Source organism: Heterodontus francisci, chromosome 8 (genome assembly GCF_036365525.1).
Source record: "Heterodontus francisci isolate sHetFra1 chromosome 8, sHetFra1.hap1, whole genome shotgun sequence".
Taxonomy (NCBI): Eukaryota; Metazoa; Chordata; class Chondrichthyes; order Heterodontiformes; family Heterodontidae; genus Heterodontus; species Heterodontus francisci.
Window position 1 is genome coordinate 101,888,109 of NC_090378.1, and position 24,289 is coordinate 101,912,397.

General features: G+C 44.8%; 1 protein-coding gene across 3 annotated transcripts in view; it reads right to left on the reverse strand.

The window, feature by feature from the left end:
• LOC137372585 (BMP/retinoic acid-inducible neural-specific protein 3-like) overlaps positions 1-24,289 on the reverse strand; it is a 199,930-nt gene that overhangs the window by 88,176 nt on the left and 87,465 nt on the right. For all 3 annotated transcript variants that reach the window (XM_068036523.1, XM_068036524.1, XM_068036522.1), the window contains exon 3: positions 5,019-5,209. In XM_068036523.1, the coding sequence (XP_067892624.1) occupies positions 5,019-5,209 (191 nt within the window). The remainder of the gene's footprint in view (positions 1-5,018; positions 5,210-24,289) is intronic.

Sequence of the window (24,289 nt, forward strand, 5' to 3'; positions counted from 1 at the left end):
TGAGTTCCAGACCATGCCGTCCTCCTGGGTTAGAGGGGCTCAGCTGAAATGTGCCTGGATCAGATGATCCCTAACGTTGATGGCGTCCTGACATTACCTCGAGTCCTGCGCTGGGCCTGGCCACTGCCATGTGCAGCCAGAGCACCGCTGCATTCTGCATCTTCCTCCTCTGCCTTTTCCTCCAATGAGCTTCCAGGGCCTCACCCTCTTCCAGGTCCACAAGTCTCTTGAGGGCCATGAAATGGAGAGCACAGCAGACCACCACAATGCACAAAATCCTTGCAGGAGTGTACTGCAGGACCCCACCCGACTAGTCAAGGCACCAGAACTACATCTACAGAAGCCCGATGGCTTGCTCAATGGTGGTCCTTGTGAGCAAATGGCTTTGGTTGTAGCGCTTCTGTGGCTCTTTGTCTCAGGGACAGGTGAAGAGGTGAGTAGCCATCTCTGCAAGGGATAATTCTTGTACCCTAGAATCCAGCCACGTAGTTTAGGGGATGGAAGGAGGAGCTGTGAATTGCTCAATGGTGCAGGAGTCATGGCAGCTGCCAGGAAAGTGAGCACACATATGCAGAAAGCTCTTGTTGTGGTCACAGACCAGATGAACATTGAGGGAGTGAAAGCTTTTCCTGTTGATGGCTCCCACTGGCTGGTTACTCGGTGCCTTGATGGCCACATGGGCACAATTGATGACACCCTGCACCTGGGGGAATCTAGCAATGGAGACAAACCCCACTGCCCTTTGTGGCCGTGTGGCCCCATCTGTCTGGAATTGGATGTAATGTCCACTTTTCACAAATAGGGCATCAATGACCAGCGAGATGCAATGGTGCGCTGCTGCTTGCTAGATACCACCAAGATCTGCAGTTGATCCTTGGAAGGAGCCAGAGTCTAAGTTCAAAGTCACAGTGACATTGACAGCTACTGGCAGGGCATGGGGACTAGTGCTATGAGGTGTGAGGTCTTCTGCAACGAGGGCACAAATCAGTGATCATCTGCCTGAATAGGCACATACTCCAGTGGCACTGGTTGCCTGACATGTCCAGGTAGCTCCATCTTTGGCGGTAGATCCTATGCTGCGGGTATGGCCTAGTTTGCCTTTCTGCCCCTTGCCCCTCTCCTCTGCCCTCCTGGTGCCTGGGGCTTTGTTGCTGAGGATGTTGATCCTCATGGCCACTGGACCCAATATTTGAGAATCGTGCTCCCATTACTCCAGCTGTTGCCTCCCTTGTGCTCAGCTGGACTCCCAAAAGTGTGTCGAAGCCTAACCCCCTCCTCTTATGCCCCCACAATCCAGCAGGGTGACAACCCCCCTGCACATCCCGAGTGCATGCAGACCCCTCTCCCCGCAACCTCTGCTCATCTGATGGCACCCGTGTGCCAATCGCTGAGTGTGCCTCTCAGCCATTCTTCCTTTTATGGGCCCACCTGATATCATGGAGTGGCCGTGACTGGCTCCCTGCTTTGTTGCCACCTCCATGCACCTGGTCTGTCCCTGATCCAGCATGCAAGCTGTGCGGCCCCCACCAAAATACCAAACTGCCCTTCAATGAGCTGACGACGTGTTCATTAATTGGCCTTAATCCCAAATCAAATGGGTTTCCAGGGCCTGCCTTCCCCTGGAATGCTGGCTGGCAGCATTATTTTTTTAACAGCTGCCCACCTCCATCAGAGCCTAAAAATCTTTCCTTTAGTTCTGGTAAGGGTGAGTAGAGAACTTACATTTTAACAGTCTGATAACCATAATGATTTGGCTAGAGGGAGGATGATGGCCTATTGTCGGAGGGAGTTGGGAAAAGGCTACCAGGCCCACAATTCTTGGCCGAACAGGAGGGAAATATCTTTGATTAGGATGACTTGAATTGGACAATGGTTTAAATGATGTGCTTCGTCTATTAACCCAGGTAGTTTCAACTATATGCACTATAGTTGTCTGAACAATTTAAAGGGCCACTGCTTTTTTTGGAATAGAACTGATTCTATAATATATTGATTCCAGCAAGAAATAACAGTCAGAAAAAAAAAATCCAATAAAAATTTGAAACTTTTCCTCAAGTGAGTGAGGAATAAGGAGATCAGAAGAAATAGGCTTGATATTTCCTGGGTGTGGTTTTGGAGCAAGGTTGTTATGGAGTTATGGTCAGGAAATCTAGAAGTGCAGGCTTCCCTGAATGTCACTGAGTTTTAGCTCCATAGCTTCTGCTACTTTTTCTCCAGTTTCCCCACTCAAATGCCAGCCAGCCTGACGGACTGACTGACAGAAATGTTGGCCTGTCTGATGGGGGAAGGCTCTGAAAAAGGCTGCAGCTGAGGAGCATGTTGGTTTAGCGGAGCTGCCAGGGGGGAAGAGATCAGTGTTAGGGATGGGGTTGAGGAGATCATAGGGGACGGAGATTATGTAGGGGCGGGAGTGATCATAGTGCGGTGGGTGGAAGGCAGGTGGGACATTTCCAGGGAAAGCTTGCTGGGCTTGGAGAAAATACACCTGCCCCTCCTTCCACCTCTGTTAAAATGCAATTGGGAAGATTCAAGGTGGCTTGGGGTCCTGGTTAAAATTTTTAACATTTTTCTGCTCACTCAATGCTCTCTAAAGTCTAAAATATATTTTTTCAATTGACGTTCTTGTTTGTCTGAACCCCTGCATTACAATCTATAATTACAACACAAGATAGTATCAGTGTTTTATAAAACAAAAACTTATGCTGTCACTAAAATAATGGACTAGGGAGTGTCACACAAATGCAGTAGATGCTTGTCCACTAAATATCACTGTGGGAGTGTCACACAAATGCAGTAGATGCTTGTCCACTAAATATCACTGTTCCAAATCAACTGGGTTGCCAGAGCTAAATTTCTAAACTTAGAATATTTCTGTTCTGCTAGCGTCAGGTCATAGGGATTTAATCTGTGTCACCCAAAGTTTCTTGGAGGGCTACAGGGAAATAGTAGTTCCATCCTAGACATGGCAGTAACAACTTTTATTATTTCTGGAGGCTACCATAGCTGTGAGCTTTAGGAAACTCCAGGAGGTCAGTTAGTTGCAATTGGCACATCATTGAGAAGCACGTTATGTCACCAATAAAGAATATCTTCCTTGTATCGGGGAGATCAGAACATAGGAACAGGAGTAGGCCATTCAGCTTATCGAGCCTGCTCTGTCATTCAATACGATCATGGCTGATCATCCACTTCAATGCCTTTTTCCCGCACTATCCTTACATCCCTTTATATCATTGGTGGTTAGAAATCTGTTAATCTCTACTTTAAACATACTCAATGACTGAGCTTCCACAGTCCTCTGGGGTAGAGAATTCCAAAGATTCACAACCCTCTGAGTAAAGAAATTTCTCCTCATCTCTGCCCTAAGTGGCTTCCCCATATTTTGAAATTGTGTCCCCTGGTTCTAGACTCCCCAACCAGGAAACATCTTACCTGCATCTACCCTGTCTATCCCTTTCAGTATTTTGTAAGTTTCAATGAGATCACCTCTCATTCTTCGAAACTCTAGAGAATACAGGCCCAGTTTCCCAAAGCTCTCTTCATAGGAGATAGCTGTGCTAGGTTAATTAAATCATGAAAAGTACATTGGTTATAAGCAGACTGATGGGCAGCAATGCGCAGCCCCTTAATAGAAACTGGATGATCTGTGTTTTTGTCTTATCAGCTAAAAGAACTATATTAAATGTTTGGACCTGCTTGGCCTCTAAAGCTGAGATAAAGAAGGTGAGCCAAGGTTTATAGAGATAATAAGTTGTATCTTTGTTTTCCCATAAAGTTTGCTTAAGGCATGTGACTGGTAACACTTGTCATACTAGGTCCCCACCTGCCAAGTATAAGGCACATTAATTTTGTCATGAACATTGATTTTTAACTGTTGCTGGAGCAAGGAAATGACCAGCTGTGGCTGGAAAAGACATTTGCACATTAACAGAGAGTATTTGGAAGGACAAAGGACCATTCCCTGATACATTCAACCCACAATGGATGTTGATCACCAGATAGTGAGGGGGTAGGGAAGCACATTCCAGGGCCTGCTGGGGTGATGCAATCCACAGGGGCCAGGATTGGTTAGACCAGCTGGTCACATGACTAACTGGCTGTTCCAGGGCTTTCTTTAGAATTGGCTACAGAGAGTTTGAACTGAGAGTGTCTGTTTGCTCCTGAACTGAGAAGATCTCTCCTGTCTGCTCCCTACTCATTCTCACAAGCCTCTGAATCCACTGAAGACACATGAACCCCAAGAGAGAAAAGTCTCCTACAGTGAACAAAGTTTAAGAAGAATACTGGGCCACAACAAAAAATAACAGCTACCCACAATCAAGGACTCGACAGTGAGCTCGAAGAACCGTGACAACAACTCCTTCAGATATTGCCTCAAACTTTGCTACTTTATTTTTCTTCTGCTCTTTTCTGTCTCTATTTCCATGTGTGTGTTGCATATGCATGCTAGCGTGGGCGTGTCGTGCATCAGTACACGGCAACTGAATTAGAGTTTAAGTTTAACAAATTTCAATCTTTCTTCTTTAAATCTAAGAAAACCTGTTTGTGCTGGTTTCTTTGCCTTATAATTGGAAAGCAGTGAACAAGGATTCACCAAGGGGGAGCTAAAACACAGTGTGTTTAAAATTAAACCCTGTTACAGTGAAACCAGGTGAAGGCTGAAAGGGAACCCTAGACCTCTTTCTCACCTGGTCATAACATACCGAACCCAAGAGAATATCTTGTGTACAACTTCGTCAATTACCAATAATAATTACTAGGTTGACAGCTCAGATTCAGCTCTCCTGTTGAGGAAAAGCTGAGATCCCGAGGAGGAAAAGCTATTGACCATCTACAATAGAAGTGAAAGAGCACAGTGATCGAAATGCAATGGGAATAAGAACAGGAAATACCCTTTTCAAATATGAAATACAATAAAATAGTAAGGTATTAGTCCTTAGTACAATATACTAGAAGGTTGGATTTGTTCATTATTGCAGCAATAAGAATATTCTGAATTGCGTGTTGTTGTGTTTTACCTCCAAGCGTTCCGGATAGTAAAATGTGAGTGCCATACTTCTTGATCAGGTTATCGATTATCTGTTGTGGACTTGGTCTCCGACCCAACAAACGGATATTTCGAATGAACTCTGGAGCTAGAGGCAAATCTGAGCCCAAAAAGTCTCTCCTTTCCACTGCCAGATTATTCACCTTCCATCGACCAAACTCTCTGTCAACAGAAACACACACATTACAAAGTGAATAAACCAATCCACTATGCACAGGAGAGACTATTTATAACAAAACATTGAAATACTCAGCAGTTATGTCCCATAGATGTTTCTTGCTCAATAGGTGTGCACATGGAGCAGCCCCATCCAATAGTTTTTGGAAAGATTCTTTTGATACAAACCTGCCCTCTGGCTCCATACTGTGCCATGGTCTAGTTTAGTGGTTGAATCAATGATATATCCAATAGAGTTGCCCTGAGTATTTATTTCACATTTCACTATGTTAGAGAAAATGCTGGAAATAGGTTGATGAAAGGTCATTGACCTGAAACACTGGGCAGAATTTCCACAGCCCTGAGGCAGCAGGCTTGGAGGCTAGGGGAGGGGGGTCTGGGCAGGAAATTAGCAGGGAGCCATGTCAGGATTTCTCCCCAATGCATTCCTGTCACCGGAGAAGTTTCCCAGAGATGGGATAGGATGCGGATCAGCTGCCTGCTGAATGGAGACGGGCACCAATTTAATTAAAGCTCCAATTAGGGGTGATTTAGAGGGCATGAGTGGTCTCCTGCTGCATGGGGAGGATGCCACCTCAATGGAGGCAGCCTCCCCGCTACAGGCTTGGCAGGCCCATCAGAGTCAGAAGCTTCATACCACAAAGATGGGGGCTGCCGGTAGCAAAGGCCACAATTGGGGCTCCAATGCTGCTACCGGAGGGGGAGGTCCCCTCTGCTCAGAGGGACCGGCTTGCCTGGCCCCTCTGAATTTTTAGTTTAATTTTATGCCTCCGTTTTGAGGTGCCCTCAAGGTCTCCCACATGCCTCAGCAGCACCCACCTTTCCTGGTGGGGCTGCCGAGGCTGTAGAGCTGCTGGCCCTCTGATTGGGCCTGCAGCTTTGTGAGCCCATCCGCGATCGCAGAGGCGGCCAATTAGGAGGCGGCCTCCAGGAAAATGGCTGTCGCGATCTAGCTCCTAATAAATGCAGGCTTGGGACCCCCATTTGGTCTCGATGTCAGAGTCCCGAAGCCCGGGCAAAAACCCTGACCACTAACTCTGTTTCTCCACAGCTGCTGCCTGACCTGAGTATTTCCAGCATTTTCTGTTTTTATTTTGGATTTCCAGCATTTGAAATAGTTTGCTTTTGCATCGTTATGTAACAGTTTGTCCGAATTCAATTTTTCCTTTGAAACTTATTTGAAGAGAATGTTTGTGGCATATATATTCTCAACCAATATCCCACAGCAGTTCCATTATCATTTACTCTACCTCCAGCTGAACTGGAAGCAAACTACCAAGGAATACACTCCTGATCACATTCTTTACTGAATTAATTTTTATCAGAGCACATTAAGAAGACGCATGGGGTATGCCTGTAGACCAAAACAACTTTGGTGCTTGTGAGTTAATAGGTAAGCCCACTTTTTCTCAGAGATTAAGCCATTTCCAAACCTGCAATTGAGATTGAAGTTGCAAAGGTATAAAACAGAGAAGTAAGAACTGGCCTAGAAGACAGAAGGACATGTTTCATTGGGAATGGTGTTGCCAGTGTTGGTAACAAAGAAGGATATGCCAATATCAGAAGGGATCACATCATACAGGGCATTGGTGAGACCACAACTGGAGTACTGTGTACAGTATTGGTCTCCTTATTTAAGGAAGGATGTAAATGCATTGGAAGCCGTTCAGAGAAGGTTTACTCGACTAATACCTGGAATGGGCAGGTTGTCTTATAAGGAAAGGTTGGACAGGCTAGGCTTATATCCATTGGAGTTCAGAAGGGTAAGAGGCAACTTTATTGAAAGATCCTGAGGGATCTTGATAGGGTGGATGTGGAAACGATGTTTCCCCTTGTGGGAGAATCTAGAACTAGGGATCACTATTTAAAAATAAGGGGTCACCCATTTAAGACAGAGATGAGGAGAAATGTTTCTTTTTAGAGATACAGCACTGAAACAGGCCCTTCGCCCCACCGAGTCTGTGCCGACCATCAACCACCCATTTATACTAACCCTCCAGTAATCCCATATTCCCTACCACCTACCTACACTAGGGGCAATTTACAACGGTCAATTTACCTATCACCTGCAAGTCTTTGGCGGTGGGAGGAAACCGGAGCATCCGGCGAAAACCCACGCGGTCATAGGGAGAACTTGCAAACTCCGCACAGGCAGTACCCAGAATTGAACCCGGGTCCCTGGAGCTGTGAGGCTGCGGTGCCAATCACTGCGCCACTGTGCCGCCTTTTTCTTAGGGTTGTGTGTCGTTGGAACTCTCTTCCTCAAAAGGCAATGGAAGCAGAGTCTTTAAATATTTTTAAGGCAGAGGTAGATAGATTCTTGATAAGCAAGGGGGTGGAAGGTTATCAGGGGTAGGCGAGAATGTGGAGTCGAGGTTACAACCCGATCAGCCATGATCTTATTGAATGGCGGAGCAGGCTCGAGGGGATGAGTGGCTGACTCTTGCTCCTAATTCATACGTTCGTATGCAATTGAGAATGGAGCTGGTAATGTCAATAAAAAGATATGTGCTTGCAATCAGCAATGGAGCTCAAAAGCTCTGTAACAGAAAACAAATATGTCTGTAATAAGGAATGGATTGGGAGGGGTTCTCACTGGAAGTATGAGAACTAGACAACAGCATTTTGCATGGAGATGTCAATAGTCATCTCATGAATGCTCAGACATGAAAGAATGGTCAATATGGATTTAGAAGTAATAGATCCTGCCTTTCAAGTCTACAAGGATTCTTAGATGGAATAGTTAAATTGCTAAGTAACTGTAAACCACCAATTCAGGTAAATAATCTACTTGGATTTTCAAAAGCCATTTGACACATTTCCACATAAGGCACATAAAAATAATTTAGGTTTGTGAAATGAATGGCAAATTAATTAATTGTACTGAAAACTGGCTCAGTGATAGAATGTAGAAGGTGATTTTAAGTGGAGAAAACTCTGGTCAGACACGCGTATCTGGTTGAATTGTGCAGGACTCCCTATTGCTCACATTATTAATGAATTACGTGTAGCAGGGTGCTTCACAACTATGGTAAAATTTACTGATAGAGTACGAAGCTGCGTGACCAAATAAGGGAGAATGATACTCTACAAAGGGATCTCAAATCAATTGAACTGATTGTTGAGATAGGGAAGTGATAGCTAGAATTCACTGACCAACTCACAGCCACATTGGACACCCACTGGCTCTTCAACTCAGAACCATAACATACCTGATGAGCTGTCCATCAAGTCACACCTCTTTGCAGACACAGCAACCCACGCCTACTGCCCCAATGACAGGCACAATTTAAATTGCTTCTTCTGTCAAGCAGACTTGGTTTTGTGTCTGAGTCCTGACAAAGCCTTGAGTGAATATTGACAGAATTGTACTGTGGATTGAAAAATTAGGTTACCTTCACCTCCAACAAAGACATGTCAATAAATTAATTAAGAACAAGGGACTATAAAGTTGCTTACCAACCTGCACTTAGTAAAAATATTACAATTGAGTTTGATTTGCTACCTTCATTGCCTTAAAAGGTCAAAGTGGTTTGTTAATTTAGATTTAATTCAGAGCAATTTTATCGAAAGAATTGTTTTTTCTCGATGGGGTAAATGATTTACTGGGGATTTACAACAAATACACAAAACTGCACAGAACATTCAGAATGATGTTTGGGGCATGGGCTCACCAGTTACATGAAATTATGAATTATTGCTGAGTTTTCTTCAAGTACATAGCAACAGGAAGAGGCCACTCAAATCATCACTGTTATCGATCTTAACTACATGTCATAGAGTCATACAGTCGTACAGCATAGAAACAGGCCCTTCGGCCCACCGCGTCCATGCCGACCATAATGCCTATCTATACTAATCCCATCTGTCTGCATTAATTCCATATCCCTCTATGCCTTGCTCATTCAAGTACCTGTCCAGATGCCTCTTAAATGTCGCTACTGTTCCTGCCTCCACCACCTCCTCAGGCAGCTCATTCCAGATACCCACTATCCTTTGTGTGAAAATTTTACCCCTTTGATCCCCTTTAAACCTCCTCCCTCTCACCTTAAATCTATGCCCTCTAGTTTTAGTCACCCCTACCATGGGAAACAGACTCTGGCTATCTACCATATCTATGCCTGTCATAATTTTATATACCTCTGTCATTCCCCTCTCAGCCTCCTTCGCTCCAGGGAAAACAGACCCAGCCTATCCAATCTCTCTTTATAACTCAAGCCTTTGATCCATATTTCTTGATACCCTTACATAACAAACATCTATCTAGCCCAATCTTAAACATTTCAATTGTTCCAGCATCAATAGACTTTTGGAAGAGAGAGTTCCAAATGTCCACTATCTTCTGTGTGATTTTACTAAGTGGCCAATTCTAATTTAAAGTTTATGCCCCGTTGTTCTGGATTCCCTGCCCAAGTCTCTCTGCATCTCTGTCAAAGCTCTTTATTACTTTAAATCACATAATCATTTTATTTCTGAAGCAAAGGGGTTAACAAGAGTGTTGGGTTTAACATCCAAGAAGTTGAAATAGTACTGGAGTTCTTTGGAGGTGTAGCTGCATGAACCAGACAGGGGGTCTTAAAAACAGGCCTGGTTTGCCTACAAATTAAGTTTTGCGCAGAATAAGAGCACAGATTGAATTTGCCAATCAGAATTTTGGTCATAAAACTAACAAAGGCCTGTGCGCTTGATCAAAAATCCTCCTGCTGAAGAGTATTTAGAACACAATGGAATTAAGTATTGCTGAAAATAGAGACATGTTGTCGAAGCTTTTCATCTTGCACTCATCAGGACAATCCACAAGAATACCAATGTGAGGGAAAGCAACAACTTTATGCTGTATGAGAAGAGAGTGCTGATTGGTTGGCAAGTGAACTCTGATTAGTAGAGGCGTTGCCATGGAGAAAGCACTAGTTTATGGTGACTGACAGTTAACTGCCAAGCTTTATCTGAAATTTAAATCAGGCAGCTTGACTCTGATTGGTCAAGACATTGCCCCGAGGAATGAACCAGCGAATGGCTGTCACTTATTTTGTTTAGCTGAAACAGGCACAATGGGCTGGATTTTACCTTAGGCGGACAGGGATTCACCACCGACGTAAAAGTCGGTGACAAACCCACTTCCGCCTAGCGCGGGGATCCGTCCTGTATTTTATGGGCCCCCGGGCTTTAATTATCCCAAGGCGGGACCCCTACCCACTTGAGGGAGGAGATCCCACCTCAGTGAGCTGTCGGCCAATCAGCAGGCCAGCAGCTCTTAGTCCCAGCAGCGTCACCGGGAGCGGTGGCCACTGCTGGAACTGCAGCCCAGCTGACCAGATGGAGCCAGGACATGAGGTAAGTTGGGCATACCTCACCAGGGAGATCGGTCCTTCCCTGGTGAGTCTGAAGTGGTTGTTTGGGGGCAAGGGGGCGTCTTGGGTCCCGGGGGTGGGTTCGGAGACCAGGGCAGCTCCAGCATGCCCGCTTGCCATGGGTAAAATACCCGTGGAGGCGTGCAAGGGCCCTTCGGTGGCTGTTAAATGGCCACTTAAGGGCCTTGATTGGCCTCAGGCGGTGGACTGTTTCCCTCCCCCCTCACCCCCACATCTGACTGCCGTAAAGTTGACCAGAGGCAGGAGCGGGGTGGGTAGGCCTCCCGGAGCCTCACGCTCAATTTTACATCACCCCCATGGCACCATCCAACCCACCAGGGTGCCGTAAAATTCAGCCCTACGAGTGTACATGTTCTTTCTGTCTGCAAAGAACAGGGCCCTGTGTATTAATATATGTAGCTTCCAGCACGCGCAAATGCGGCACACTGTGAGCCCTGCTGACAATCTTAAATTGGTTATCAGCATAATTCTTAGCACACTGAGGATTATTTCGCAAATATTGTCCAATTGCTGAATCACGACTAATGTTGGACGCTATGTTTTGCGTTTTGCAAGCATGGGGCTGGTTGGGTACGGCCTGTCCCTTGTCTATTGTGAACAGCGGAAGGGACATGTTGTTTGATCCAATCGGGCCCTATTTACGAGGTTGCCGATAAGGCCAATCATATAGCGCGAGGAACTGTAAGAATCCCAACATGTGTATTAACCAGTGAAGGTAGGTTTGTGGTAGACCGTGGTAGAGAACCCCTTAACAGATTTTTCAACAAGTACGTCAAGGAACAGGAGCTGATTTGACTGCTCCATTTCAAAGGTTAATTTGAGCGCAAGATCGAGCCTATTAAGACGCATAAGGAAAATATTACATGCAGCTGCTGATTCAAATACAGCAAACATATCATCTACATATTGGAAATATGCAAGAGGTAGGAGGTTGGGTGTCATTCCCTCGAAGGCACGTTTCTCATGGAACCCAACAAAGATATTTGCGAGAGCTGGGCCTAGGGGGATCCCATGGCAACACCATCTATTTGGGCATACATGGTGTCATTAAAACTGAACTCAACTGCGTGAGTTGCTGAGTTCATAAGTTCAAAGAATACTGATTCACGCAATGTTAGCAGGTCTAGATCGCTGTGATATAGTGCTGCAGCGCAAATATCTATGGCTTCCTTAAGTGGTACATTGGTGAATAGGCTAGCAATGTCAAATGAGCACATGGGCACAGCATTGCTATCGATATGCAAATCCTGTCTGGCCAAATGTGAAGGAATCCTTCATCGTGTATGTGGAAAACTTGCTCAAAACTGGACTCTAACAATTCGCCCAACCAGTTGGCCAATTCATGTTGAGCAGAACCAGTTATAGATAAGATAGGGCACAGAGGAACATCACTTTTGTGTGTCTTAGGCAGCCCATAAATGCGTGGACACTGCGTGAGGACAAACCCTGTCATATATATCACCCAGCAGCTCATTGGTCGTACACAAGTCCAGCAAGAGTTTTTTTAGCCTACTTTCGAGAAAGGCTGTCCGGTCATATTGAACGGCAGGTCCAGTGGATATGAATTTGGACCCATCATTAAGAATTGCAGGCATTTTGTTGATATAGTCACACTTGTTAAGGGTGACTATTCCTGTCCCTTTGTCAGGTTTACTGATGTGTATGTCTGGGTTGGTCTTGAGGCCTCACAACGCTGTCAGACATTCACATTGCATGTGGAAATCAGACACGTCATTCGAAATCCCGCAATATGCATGCGCTAGGTCAGCTGGACGCACTTTCAAGGATTCAGCGTCTTCAGTGGACGTTGGTTTGTGGCGGGAAATTTGGGAGTTGAGGAAATCGAACTCAGCGAATACCTCTTCCCATTTGATTTGGGATGAAGGCACACCAAAATTAAAACCATGTGCAACAACAAACTCCTCACTTTCTGAGAGTATATGGTCAGAGAGATGAAACCTCGTAAATAGGGCCCAGGTCATTTGCTCACCATGCAAGCTTGATGCTGAAATAGGGCGAATCAAAGACATCCTGCCTGACAATGGCTGCGCTGATCAGATCATTTCTCGCTGTATATCGCGCAAACTTATGAATGGGCCTCAGGCCATCATTTTCAGCCCTGAAAAGTGCCCAGTTTACCTCAAATTACCCTGGAAAGGAAATGTATCCCAAAAGTGTGAGCAACAGGTGATACTAGCTGTTTCACACTGCTATGATGCTAGGCATATAGGCCGTATGTCCCAAAGACTGGTGGATCGGATCAAACATGTCCCTTCTGCTGTTCGCAACGGGCAAGGTACGCGCCGTACCCAACCAGCCTGTGCTTGCAAAACTCAAAACACAGTGTCCAAAGTAGATGTGATTCTGCGATTGGACAGCATTTGCTTAATAATCCACAGTGTGCTAAGAGTTATGCTGACAACCAATTTAAGATGGTCAGTCGGGCTCGCAATGTGGCACATTTACGCGTACTGGAAGCTACATATAAATACACAGGGCCCTGTTCTTTGCAGATAAAAAGAACATGTACACACATTACACTTGTTTCAGCTAAACAAAATAAGTGACAGCCATTCGCTGGTTCATTCCTCAAGGTAATGCCTTGACCAATCAGAGTCATGTTGCCTGGTTTAAATTTCAAACAAAGCTTGGCAGTTAACTATAAGTCACCATAAACTGGTGCATCCTCCATGGCAACGCCTCTACTAATCAGAGTTCACTTGCCAACCAATCAGCACTCTATTCTCATACAGTACAAAGTTGTTGCTTTCCATTACATTGATATTCTTGGGGATTGTCCTGATGAGTGCAAGACAAAAAGCTTCGACAACATGTCTCTATTTTCATTCATACTCAAGTTCTGTACTACTAAACTAACTATAGAATTACTTACTAATGTATACTTCTAGTATTTGCTGCATTTTTTGTGTTTCATAGTACAATTTAATCCTAAATACAGATTTTAGCTGTCTTAGCTTGTAAATTTCTGGTATGTCTGGTAAAATGCACCATTTTTAAGAGCCTTTGATTGTGCAGTGTGAAACTACTTTTAAGTCCAATGAAGAAGTTGGTTCAAGTGAGATAATTGTTATCTCCTCAGATACGCACTACTGCAAGGGAAGGGTACAGAAAAGGTGCAACTCCGGATCATGAAAGACATGTACCACTTACAGGAACTGCTGTTGAGCGAAGCTGGTTTTATACAGAAAAAGAACAACTTACTAACCTCTTTCCAATCACAGCTATTCACCCCTCAGTTTCATATACACACAGAGGCAAACAAGAAGGGATGGTGCCTTGAACAGCGGGAAGAGTAGTTATCCTTCTATAAATGCATCACTACTGTCATCATCAATGACTTCAGTGTTCTACAAAGTTCAAACCCTCTCACTGAGGCAATATTGTAGCCCTCTTGGGAGAAAATCGTTGGTAGATTGACAAGTGGTCGATGATTCTTTGAAGGAGTTGATTGGTTGATAGCAAATTGTCTGAGAGCATAACTCCTCTCTGTACCTGCCCAGTCTATTCACTCTTCAATAGTCTTATGTTGCATGTTTTCACTCAAACCATTCAAATTCTGATTGCTCCACAGATTAAATAACTGTTGACTCAAAAATAAAGAGACCTTTGAGGAACATCTACAAGATTGGGATAAATTCAAGGCAAAGGTTCCTTTTTAGGGATATTATTCCTCCCGTTGCCAACTTTAGCAAAATTGTACGTGTGAATATAATGTTGCATTCCCAATTTCTGCTCACATCCATATTTTTTCGAAAAGAAATGAATGGAGCAAGATATAGCCCATTGCATATTAAATGTGTCAGCATAGCAAAACAGCTCTCGGGCCCTCCAGATGAACAGATGGATTTTTATTGCAGCTTGCAAAGTAGAGGAAAAAAGAATGTGACAATCGTCACCCAAGTTCTCAAAAATAATTAAATGTTATGCATGAACCCAACGACTAATCCACAGCGCGTCTTAATATGCATTGGTTGTAGATGCAAAGCTCACAGGCACTTCCTTCTGTAACCACATAGCTTATAGGTCTGCAGCAGATAGGGCCGAGTGGTGTGCAAAAAGATGATTAAGTTATATTAAACTTAATTAGTAAAATACTAAATTGGTAATTTAGAAGACATTGCCCAGCTCCGAGTTCAACCTTCCTTTGAAATGGTCTATGAATAAATCCACAATATGTGTTCATGCCCTTAGCCCAGCCATATAATGTGGAGCAATATCAGCCCTGCAGACAATAAGTGACATTGTATGGCTGGGCTTTTTCAGATAGGCTTGAAAGTTGTTGTAATTGTGAGCTTGGGAGATATATTTTGTCCAATTCAATGAATATTCAACATATGAAGAGCATTCTGCTCTGGGCTACTTTATAAGTAGTTGTTTTATGTTTAATATTGCCACTTCTAAGAAGAAATTAGATTGGGCATTGATGTGGTGCTAATGGCTGCTCCAGAAGTCTTACGAGACGTAAGGGAGTGGGATGAAGGGCACCTTCATCTTTGAAATGGTCAGCTGTCCTGAGGAGTTCTTGGTTTACAGGACAGATATTGCTGAATAAGTGTTTGCAATGCAATATCCCAGAACTACACAGCTTTTACCACAATTAAAACAAAAGTTGAATATGAATCCATCATTAAAAGTAAAATGGTCTGCAGTGACACACAAAAACTTAATAAAAGTATGAATTGAGTGTTTCTTACACTGGATGGTGGGGAATTGAAGGAGCCATTATATTTTGCCCCCGACAGTTTGTGCAGTTTAACATCATGATATTTTGCTTCAAAATCCAGGAGGGATCTGTTCTTCTCGATGTTGCTATCAGTGGAAGTGTCAGCCCCAAATTAAAGTATATTTCTCACTTCAACTCACACTGACTTTTTCCATTATCGTTAGTCAACCCTAGAAAATATTCCCTGTTGGATTTAGCTATGTAACAGACTCCTTAATTAATTAAAAGAATGGAAATGCAGCAGTTGCACAGCAGATCCATTCACTACTCGACTACTGGCAACCACTTATGCAGCCATTACACTCCTGCCATTTCGAGTTCTCTGCACTCCTGCTCCGTCTCATGCTCCTGCAGCTGCCACACAAAGATCGTGGATGTGCATCTAAATACCATAATGAGGTCAGTATCAGGGACGCTTAAGTCCACTCCAACTGCGTGGCTCCTGGTGCTGTTCCACATTGACCCACCTGCAATTCGCCATGACGCCATCATGCTTCACGAGATGGAGAAAGTCATGAGCAACATTGACCTTCCCATTCACGGAGATTGGAAAAACCCACTGTCAGGCAAACCCTCCCACCTGCCAGGAGTTTCTGCTTTCTGCTTTGCTGCCACATACTTACCCTGCTGTGTCTCAGTGTCCTGTGAAGTTGCAATCCTCTTCTCCCACTCAAGTGTAACATTCCTTCTTGTAGGTGTGCCACACCTGGGTGAATGATTGTACATTTGCACATTCCAGGACGTGAGACTTAAATAGACCATAAAAGGTATTACAGAGGTTTACAGAGAACACACTGAAAGAAATGTGAATGCACGGGTATCACAGCAATGTAAATATGTCTTTCACTAAATGTTCCTCACCAACACGTGTCCTTTTCTCTGTGCGAATGATGTGTGCCAACATGTAGCGCCAATGTCACAGCCCTTTGCACCATTGGCCCTTCAGGAGAGCCAACGTATGTAATATCATTGCTATGCCACCATTATTCATGAGCGTCTCCACGGATGTAGTGACATGGACATTGGCTCAGTCAGCTACTGCCTCTAATGGTTTACTCAGGGATGCTGCAGATGTGGACTGGTGCACAGCAGGTGAGCGAGAGTGATGTGTGGCTTGCAGAGCTCATATCGGTTCCTATGGTGCAGAGAGACCTTGTCTGATAAGCCACTTCCGTACATCCCGAGCTCACTGCTAGCCTTGTGTGCAGAGCCTGGGTACCATCTACCCTCCCATGCACCTTTCATGTTGTAGGTCCTCAGTGTCCTCATAGTCCGAGGAGGAATCCTGTTGACGTCTCTCATCATGCCAGGCCTGGCCCCTATTGGTTGCGTCGTTGTGCAGAGCAGCAAAGAAAGGAGCTGGCCTTTTCGGCCTGTAGTACAGGGCATCACCCTATCCATCCATGCATTGGAGGTGCTCTTTCAGCATGCCGATCTCCTGCTCAATGGTGGCTCATGTAGTTCAGTGGCTGGCTTTGTATCTCTCCTCTGCAGCATTGGTGGGGTCTTTCACTGATGTCAGGAACCATGTCTGCAAAGGATAGCCGTTATCTCCAAGAAGCCACCCCTCCATCTGAGCCAGTTCAGTGACCCTGGTGTCATGGCAGCTGCCTGAGAAATGGTCACACATTCGCTGCAAGCATCTGCGGTGTTCACATACCAGCTTCACCTAGATTGAGAGGGCTCCTTTAATGGTGACGTCTGCAGGTGGTAGCCTGGCAGTAGGCCTGATGGCCATGAGTGCAGTCTATGAACATCACAACCTATGGTTCATCGGCAATGGTGCCAGAACCAATGGCCCTCTGGGCCTGGCAGCGTACACTGTTAATGGAGGGATGGTACACGGTACCTCCTTTCATGCCAGTACAGCTTTCCCTCCAGTAATCCCAGACCCCCTCCCTTTCAGAATGCTGAGCGAGACCCCTGTGTATCCCACCCCCTTCTCCTTTCCAGAATGCAGAGTGAGACCCCTGCGTATCCCCCACCTCTCCTCCCTTTAAGAATGCAGAGTTAGACCCCTGAATATCCCCCCCTCCCTCCTCCCCTCCATAATGCAGAGTGAGACCCCTGTATAACAGAACTTAGCTTCGCTGGCGACAACTTCTGCCTCTGAGCACCCGCCTGTTTTTCAAATCGTGAATAGAAACGGCATGTGCCGGCCGCCCGTTCAGCGAAAAATCCGGAAGTGTCAGTGGAGAGGCGGTGGGCTGCATAATCAGCAAAGGTAAGTACTCTTTACCATATGCTAATTGTGGTGCCGCCGCCATGTGGCGGGGGGGCCACACCGAGGTCCGCCACCGCCGGTAATATGCGGCTGTCCCTTCTCGACATCGCAGGTCATGGCGGGCCTCTCCCCGCAGCATTTTACCGGCTCCCGCACACTGACCCGCGGCGTCGGGGGTCCGGTAAAATTCAGCCCAGTGCGTTTAAAATTAAACCCTGTTACAATAAGACCAGATGAAGATAGCAACCGACCCCTAGACACATTTCTCACCTAGTCGTAACACCACCAAGAATGTTTTTGAAATCACATTGACCATTCTGGGGAACAGCAGCTGATATTTATGCAGTTGGGATCAACCCACTATCTAGATGGACGGAATCGTGGGACACAGCAGCATTAAAAAAAACACTTCATCACTGGCCCGAAAGCAGAGGTCCCTGGCTTCAACTTCCCTCGAAGACAGTGGACAGTACTCAATCAAATACACACAGGGCTTGGACAATGTAATCACCCACTCCACAAGTGGAAGATGAGAGACAATCCAAAGTGCGATTGTGGCTATCAGTCCCAGCCATTAAACACATCACATCAACCTGCCCACGAAGATCAGTTGCTGGAGGCATCTCATTTCTCCACTCAGTACCTCGGGGGACAATTGAATGAATATCCAAACTACATGTTGCATGATAAGCTTCTCCTGTCATACAAAAGTAATAGCAGTCCCCTGGAATTCTCTCCACAGTTCCCTTCACTTTTCCAACTCCCTCCTACTTTTGAGAACCTCCTCAAAATCCCACTGCCTAACCATTCTGAAACCTGCCCCCAAGCTTAACACAAGACAAAAGTTACTGGAAATACTCAGTAGGTCTGGCAGCATCTGTAGAGAGAGAAGCATAATTAACGTTTCAGGTCTGTGAACCAAGTTCTGATGAAAGGTCACAGACCTGAAATGTTAACTTTGCTTCTCTCTCCACAGATGCTGCCAGACCTACTGAGTATTTTCAGTACTTTTTGTTTTGTTTCAGATTTCCAGCATCTGCAATATTTTGCTTTTACTCAAGCTTAATACCTTCTGTTTTCCTTTTTTCTCTGTCCAGTTGGTTGTTCCTATTTCTCTCTTTTAACACTTAGTGACTTTCTCGTTATAGAAGTTGTTGAAAGAGGCGGATGAACCAATTTAACCCTTGTCCTGCTAGGCCCCTACCTGCCAAGAATGAGGCACATTAATTTTGTCATGAACATTGATTCTAAACTGTTACCAGAGTGAAGAAAGGACTTGTTAAATAGATCAGCCATGGCTGGAAAAAACATTTGCATATTAACAGACAGTGATTAGAAGGACAAAGGAACATTCCCTGACACATTCAACCCACAATGGACTTTTGATCACCAGGTATTGTGTGTAAGAGGAGCATTCCAGAGACTGCTGTAATCTAAGACGTGGTCAGACCAGGTAGTCACATGACTAACTTGCTTGGCAACCTGGCTTTTTCTAAATTGTCCAAACAGTTTGGACTAAGAATGTCTCTTTGCTCCTGAACAGGGAAGATCTCTCCTGCCTGTTCCCATCTCTTTCTCACAAGCCTCTGAATCCACTGAAGACACATGAACCCCAAGAGAGAAAAGTCTCCCACAGTGAACAAGGTTTAACAAGAAGATTGGGCCTCAACAAAAAGCAAGAACCACCTACAATCAAGGACTCCACAGTGAGCTCGAAGAACGGTAACAAAACTCTTCAGATATTGCCTCAAACGTTTCCACTTTATTTTTCTTGTGCTCTTTTCTGTTTCTATTTGCATGTGTGTATTGCGTATGCATGCTAGTGTGGACGCATCGTGTATCCGTAAGCACAACCAAATTAGAGTTTAAGTTTAATAAATTTTAACTTTTCTTCTTTAAACCTAAGAAAGCCTGTTTGTGCTGGTTTCTTTGCCTTATAATTGGAGAGTGGTGAACAAGGATTCACCAGGGGGGAGCTAAAAACAGTGTGTTTAAAATTAAACCCTGTTCCGGTAAGTCCAGGTGAAGGCTGAAAGGGAACCCTAGACCCCTTTCTCACCTGGTTGTAACACTCTTGTGACACTTGGGAGTGCAGAAAGACATACCGATTTTTTATGAAGGATCTCCTCATGACATGTTAACATGTGTCTTTTTCCCCCTTTTTCAGATGCTCTCTGTCTCTCGAGTTTATTATCTAGTTTAGTTTTCCAGTATACACTTGTTCTTTTTCAAAAAAAAGTTCTTACTACTGATCATCTGATTTCTCTTTCTGCGCCCCTCCCCATGCTAAGTGATAGTGTAAATTGTTCCCTCTCAAGTACTGTCCCGATCCCTTTCAAAAGTGCCATCACCAGCCCCTCAATCCTACAGTCCATATCAATTACTACCCCTCTCCAACCTCCGTTTCCTCTCCAAAGTCCTTGAAAGTATTGTCGCCCATCAAATTCGTGCCCACCTCCCCACAATCCTTATTGAATCCTGCTCCTTCACAACATCATCACAGACATGGAGTCAGCTTCCACAGATATGTTGATGACACCTAGCTTTACATCATCTCTTTCTACCCTTCCATTGTCTTTATGCTGTCAGACTGCTTGCGCAACATCCAATATTGGATAAGCTTTAGTTTTCTCCAGTTAGATACTGGGAAGATCAAAGCTGCAATCTTTGATACCCACCACATGTTAACAGGAGTAGACTATTGAATCTTCAAGCCTATTCGGACATTCAACGAGATCCTGGCTGATCTGCATCCTAACTCCATCCACCTGCATTGGCTCCATATCCCTTAATACACTTGGCTAGCAAAAAATCTATTGATCTCAAATTTAAAGTACATTCTCCATATCTTTGCCACCAAATCCTCGGCCATTCTCTCAGGCTGAACAAGACTATTCGTAAAGTCGGCATCCTACTTGACCCTGAGCTGTGCTTCTGACACCTTCCTCACCATCACTGTAACATTGCCCCATTGTCCATCCCACCTCAGCCCATCCACTACAGAAACCCTCATCTATGCCTTTGTCATTTCCAGACAGGAGATATGGGTAGGAAATGGTTAATATGTGAACTGCTGATTTCAGTAGTTTAATGAACCATTGAAGCAGCACAGCAGAGGTTCCATTCTCTCCTGCAGCACTATTTTCACCAAAGACAGATGCCACCTTACGTCTTATCATTTTCTGAGCCTTGATCATGGTACGGCTTGGTATTCACCCACTGGGACTTAACTGAAGCATGGTTTGGTGACCTTGAAAAGGAGATAGGCACATTGAGAAAGTGGAAAACAAGTTGTTTACATCTTTATTTATGACAATCAATGGAAGTACTGTAACATTACCCATTAGTCTGCAGTTTAAAGATGTAAAATTATAACATGTGAACAAGATCAGGTCTGCATAGCTTGCCACATATCAACATTATGTTAAGGAACTTGTAGCTCAGAAAAGTATAAAAAGTGGACACTGCAATGAGGATTTGGATTTGAAAGACTTGTTCAACCTGAATACTAAGCTTAGAATTGTAATGTGGTTGGAGTCCCCAACTGCCGGGGGCGGTTGTATGTACTATATTTTAATTGTATGCCTACATAATATTGTATATAGCATATATTTATTAAACTATGAATTTTTGACCTCAATATTTCAAGAACGTTCTAGATTTTGAGGAATAATTACAACATCTCATCATAAATAAAATCCATTCACTAACAGTTGGCAACCCAGAGCATAGCATTGTATTGCATCAGTGCATCTAGAAACAAGACTTAAGCATCACAGCATCTGTGGAAAGAGAAGCAGAGTTAACGTTAAGAAGGGTCACTGACCCGAAACGTTAACTTTGCTTCTCTTTCCACAGATGCTGCCAGACCTGCTGAGTGGTTCCAGCATTTCTTGTTTTTATTTCAGATTTCCAGCATCCGCAGTATTTTGCTTTTACTTAAGCATCACAATTTGATTCTCCCAATTTTTCGAGCCTTCTACCAATCTCAATGCTGCACAGGTTTCTACTCCCCATGAGAGAACTTCTTCTCATGATCTCTTCTTGTATCCCCCACATGTTCAAATGTCAAGGGGGAAGGACAGATTCCTGTGCAAGTGCTGCCAGCAATCAGTCACATCTTACAAGCACACCCTCTACCAGCTCAGATACAGGCACATGGATGTTTGGATGGGATGCCTGTTGCGTCCTAACTGATGCTTCCTGTTATGAAGGTGCTTCTTTTTTTGAGGATTCGTGCATTAGAATTGTGGCGATGGATTCATTGGGGAAATGATGTAATTCCATAGATGTTGGACTTTGGTTTTTAAAAGAGGTTGCTGGAAGGACATGAGGTCTGGTTTGAAAACAACTTTTACTGGAAGCAACATGCCTTAAACTCAATAAAAAACAGAAACCTTGGTGACCTGGGGGAGATGTTTACAGAGAAGTGACATGTCATGATTTATGAGGGTCAGGAGGTTCTGCCTTTTGCTTCTGAGATATTGTTTTGGTTCAGTGGGGGTGTGGATTGTGTTTAAAAGCAGTTGAAGATCAACCTGCTTAGAGAGAAACACTCAGCTTGCCTCTTTCCTTTTGTCTCTGTGAAATGCTGTGTTTCTCCTGAGGAGCTCCTGGAAAGCTTGCCAGATTAATTTTCGATGGTGCCTGAAAAGGACTGCTCCAGAAAAGATCCCAGTGACCTGTCTGAATGTACTCGGATGCCAGACTGCATGCCATTTTGGGATACAACATATCTCATCCATTTTCATCAAGAATTAACAAGTATATGGCCATAGTATTCTTTTTTTATGTTTTATTCATAAAAGAGCTCTGCAGAGGCACTCTCTTTGTTTTCAGTTAGCTGGTGTGTGTGTCTGTGTGTATGTGTGTGTAAGGGGTGAAGGTAAAAAAAAAAGAACTTTCAATATTTCAATCTGTGTGTTAATGCTTTACTTCATTACCAGTTATACCTTGTTATATAATAAATAGATAATTTTGTTGTTTATTAAAGAAAACTGGTTGGTGTATTTTACTCAGGGATAAAGAGTGGAGTATATAATTGACCATATCGGGTAAACATTTAAATATATGATGTGACCTGTGGAGAAGTGGAACAAGAAAAGACAGTGCACTCGCCTCGGTCGTAACATCCCCTCCAGCCATCCTGAATGCCTGCCAAGGGCTGAGGCAGTCATGAGGTGGATGAGAGTGCCACCCCTCAGGGGGCACCATCATCATCAGCCTCTTTTGCTCCTCTGAATGAGAGAACATCTATGAAACAGGGTCCTGTGATGGAGGCTGCCGCTGCATTGACACCAGTGCAGCAGCCTCTGGAGGTGTCCCCACAGGCACCATCATGACAAGGAAGACCACCACATGCATCTCAGCTGCAAACAGAGACAGGTGAGCAGGCTGCCTCCACGTCATCTGAGACTACAAGGGGAACCCTGCATAGAAGTGGCCCAGACAGCAGGCCACTGCATCAGGCAGAGCACCAAGTGGGTCACTGGGGTTTGTTTCATGTAAGCGTGCAGTTTTTCTATTTTTCAACACCATGTAAATATTGGCACAGGACACCAGGTGTATGGGCTTCCATTTTTAATAGCAAGTCAAGAAAAGAGGGAGGAAATGATTAAGGGAAGCATAGGTCCTTGCACAGGTACAGTGAAAACTCTGGACAAATCTGCATCATTCATTGCCGGAAAGAGTGGATCTATTCCAGGCTGCGTCTTCAATGTCCTCACAATGCCATCCTTCTGGGTTAGAAGGGCTCAGCTGAAACGTGCCTGAATCGGATGATCCCTGATGTTGATGGCATCCTGACGGGACCCTCGATTCCTGCGTCGGCCCGCTCACCTCCCGGTGCAGCCAGCCACCTCTGTGTTCTGTATCTTCCTCCTCCTCTTCCACCTCCTGCTCCTTCTCTTCCGGTCAATCTAGCTCTTCAAGGTCAAGATCTCTCTGGAGGGCATGTTATGAAGAGAGCAACAGACCACCGCAATGTGTAAGACCCTTGCAGGAGTGTACTGCAGGGCGCCATCCAACTGGTCCTGGCAACAGAACCGCATCTTCAGAAGTCCAATGGCCTGGTCGATGGTGATCCTTGTGAGCAGAAGGCTGTGGCACCTTTGTGGCTCTGTCTCCGGGTACACTAAATGGATGAGTCACCATCTCTTCAAGTGATAACCCTTGTCCCCTAGAATACAACCACGTAGTGTGGGAGGGGGGGCGGGGGGTGGGGGGCGTCGGGGAAGGCGTGATGGAATGAAGAACTGTGGCACCCTGGAATGCCGGAAGATGAAGGAGTCATGGCAACTGCCAGGAAAGTGAGTGCACACATACAGGAAACTCTTATTGTGGGCGCAGACCAGTTGAATGTTGAGGGAGCAGAAGCCCTTCCTGTTGATAAATCTCACTGGGCTGCCACTGGCTGCTTTGATGGCCACATGGGTGTAATAGATAACACCCTGCTCCTGGGGGAATCCACCAGTGGAGGCAAAACCCACTGCCCATTGTGCCTGCGATACCTCATCTGTCTGGAATTAAATGGACTGCTCAGCTCTCACAAAAATGGGCATCAGTAACCTGTGAGCTCCAGTGGTGTGCAGCTGTTTGTGAGAGGCCATCAAGGTCTGCAGCTGATCCTCAGAAAGATGCTTAGAAGGAGTCAGAGGGAAAGAATTTCAAGGCTTCAGTGATCTACATGGCTATTGGCAGGGCAAAGTAAACAGTGCTGCAAGTGT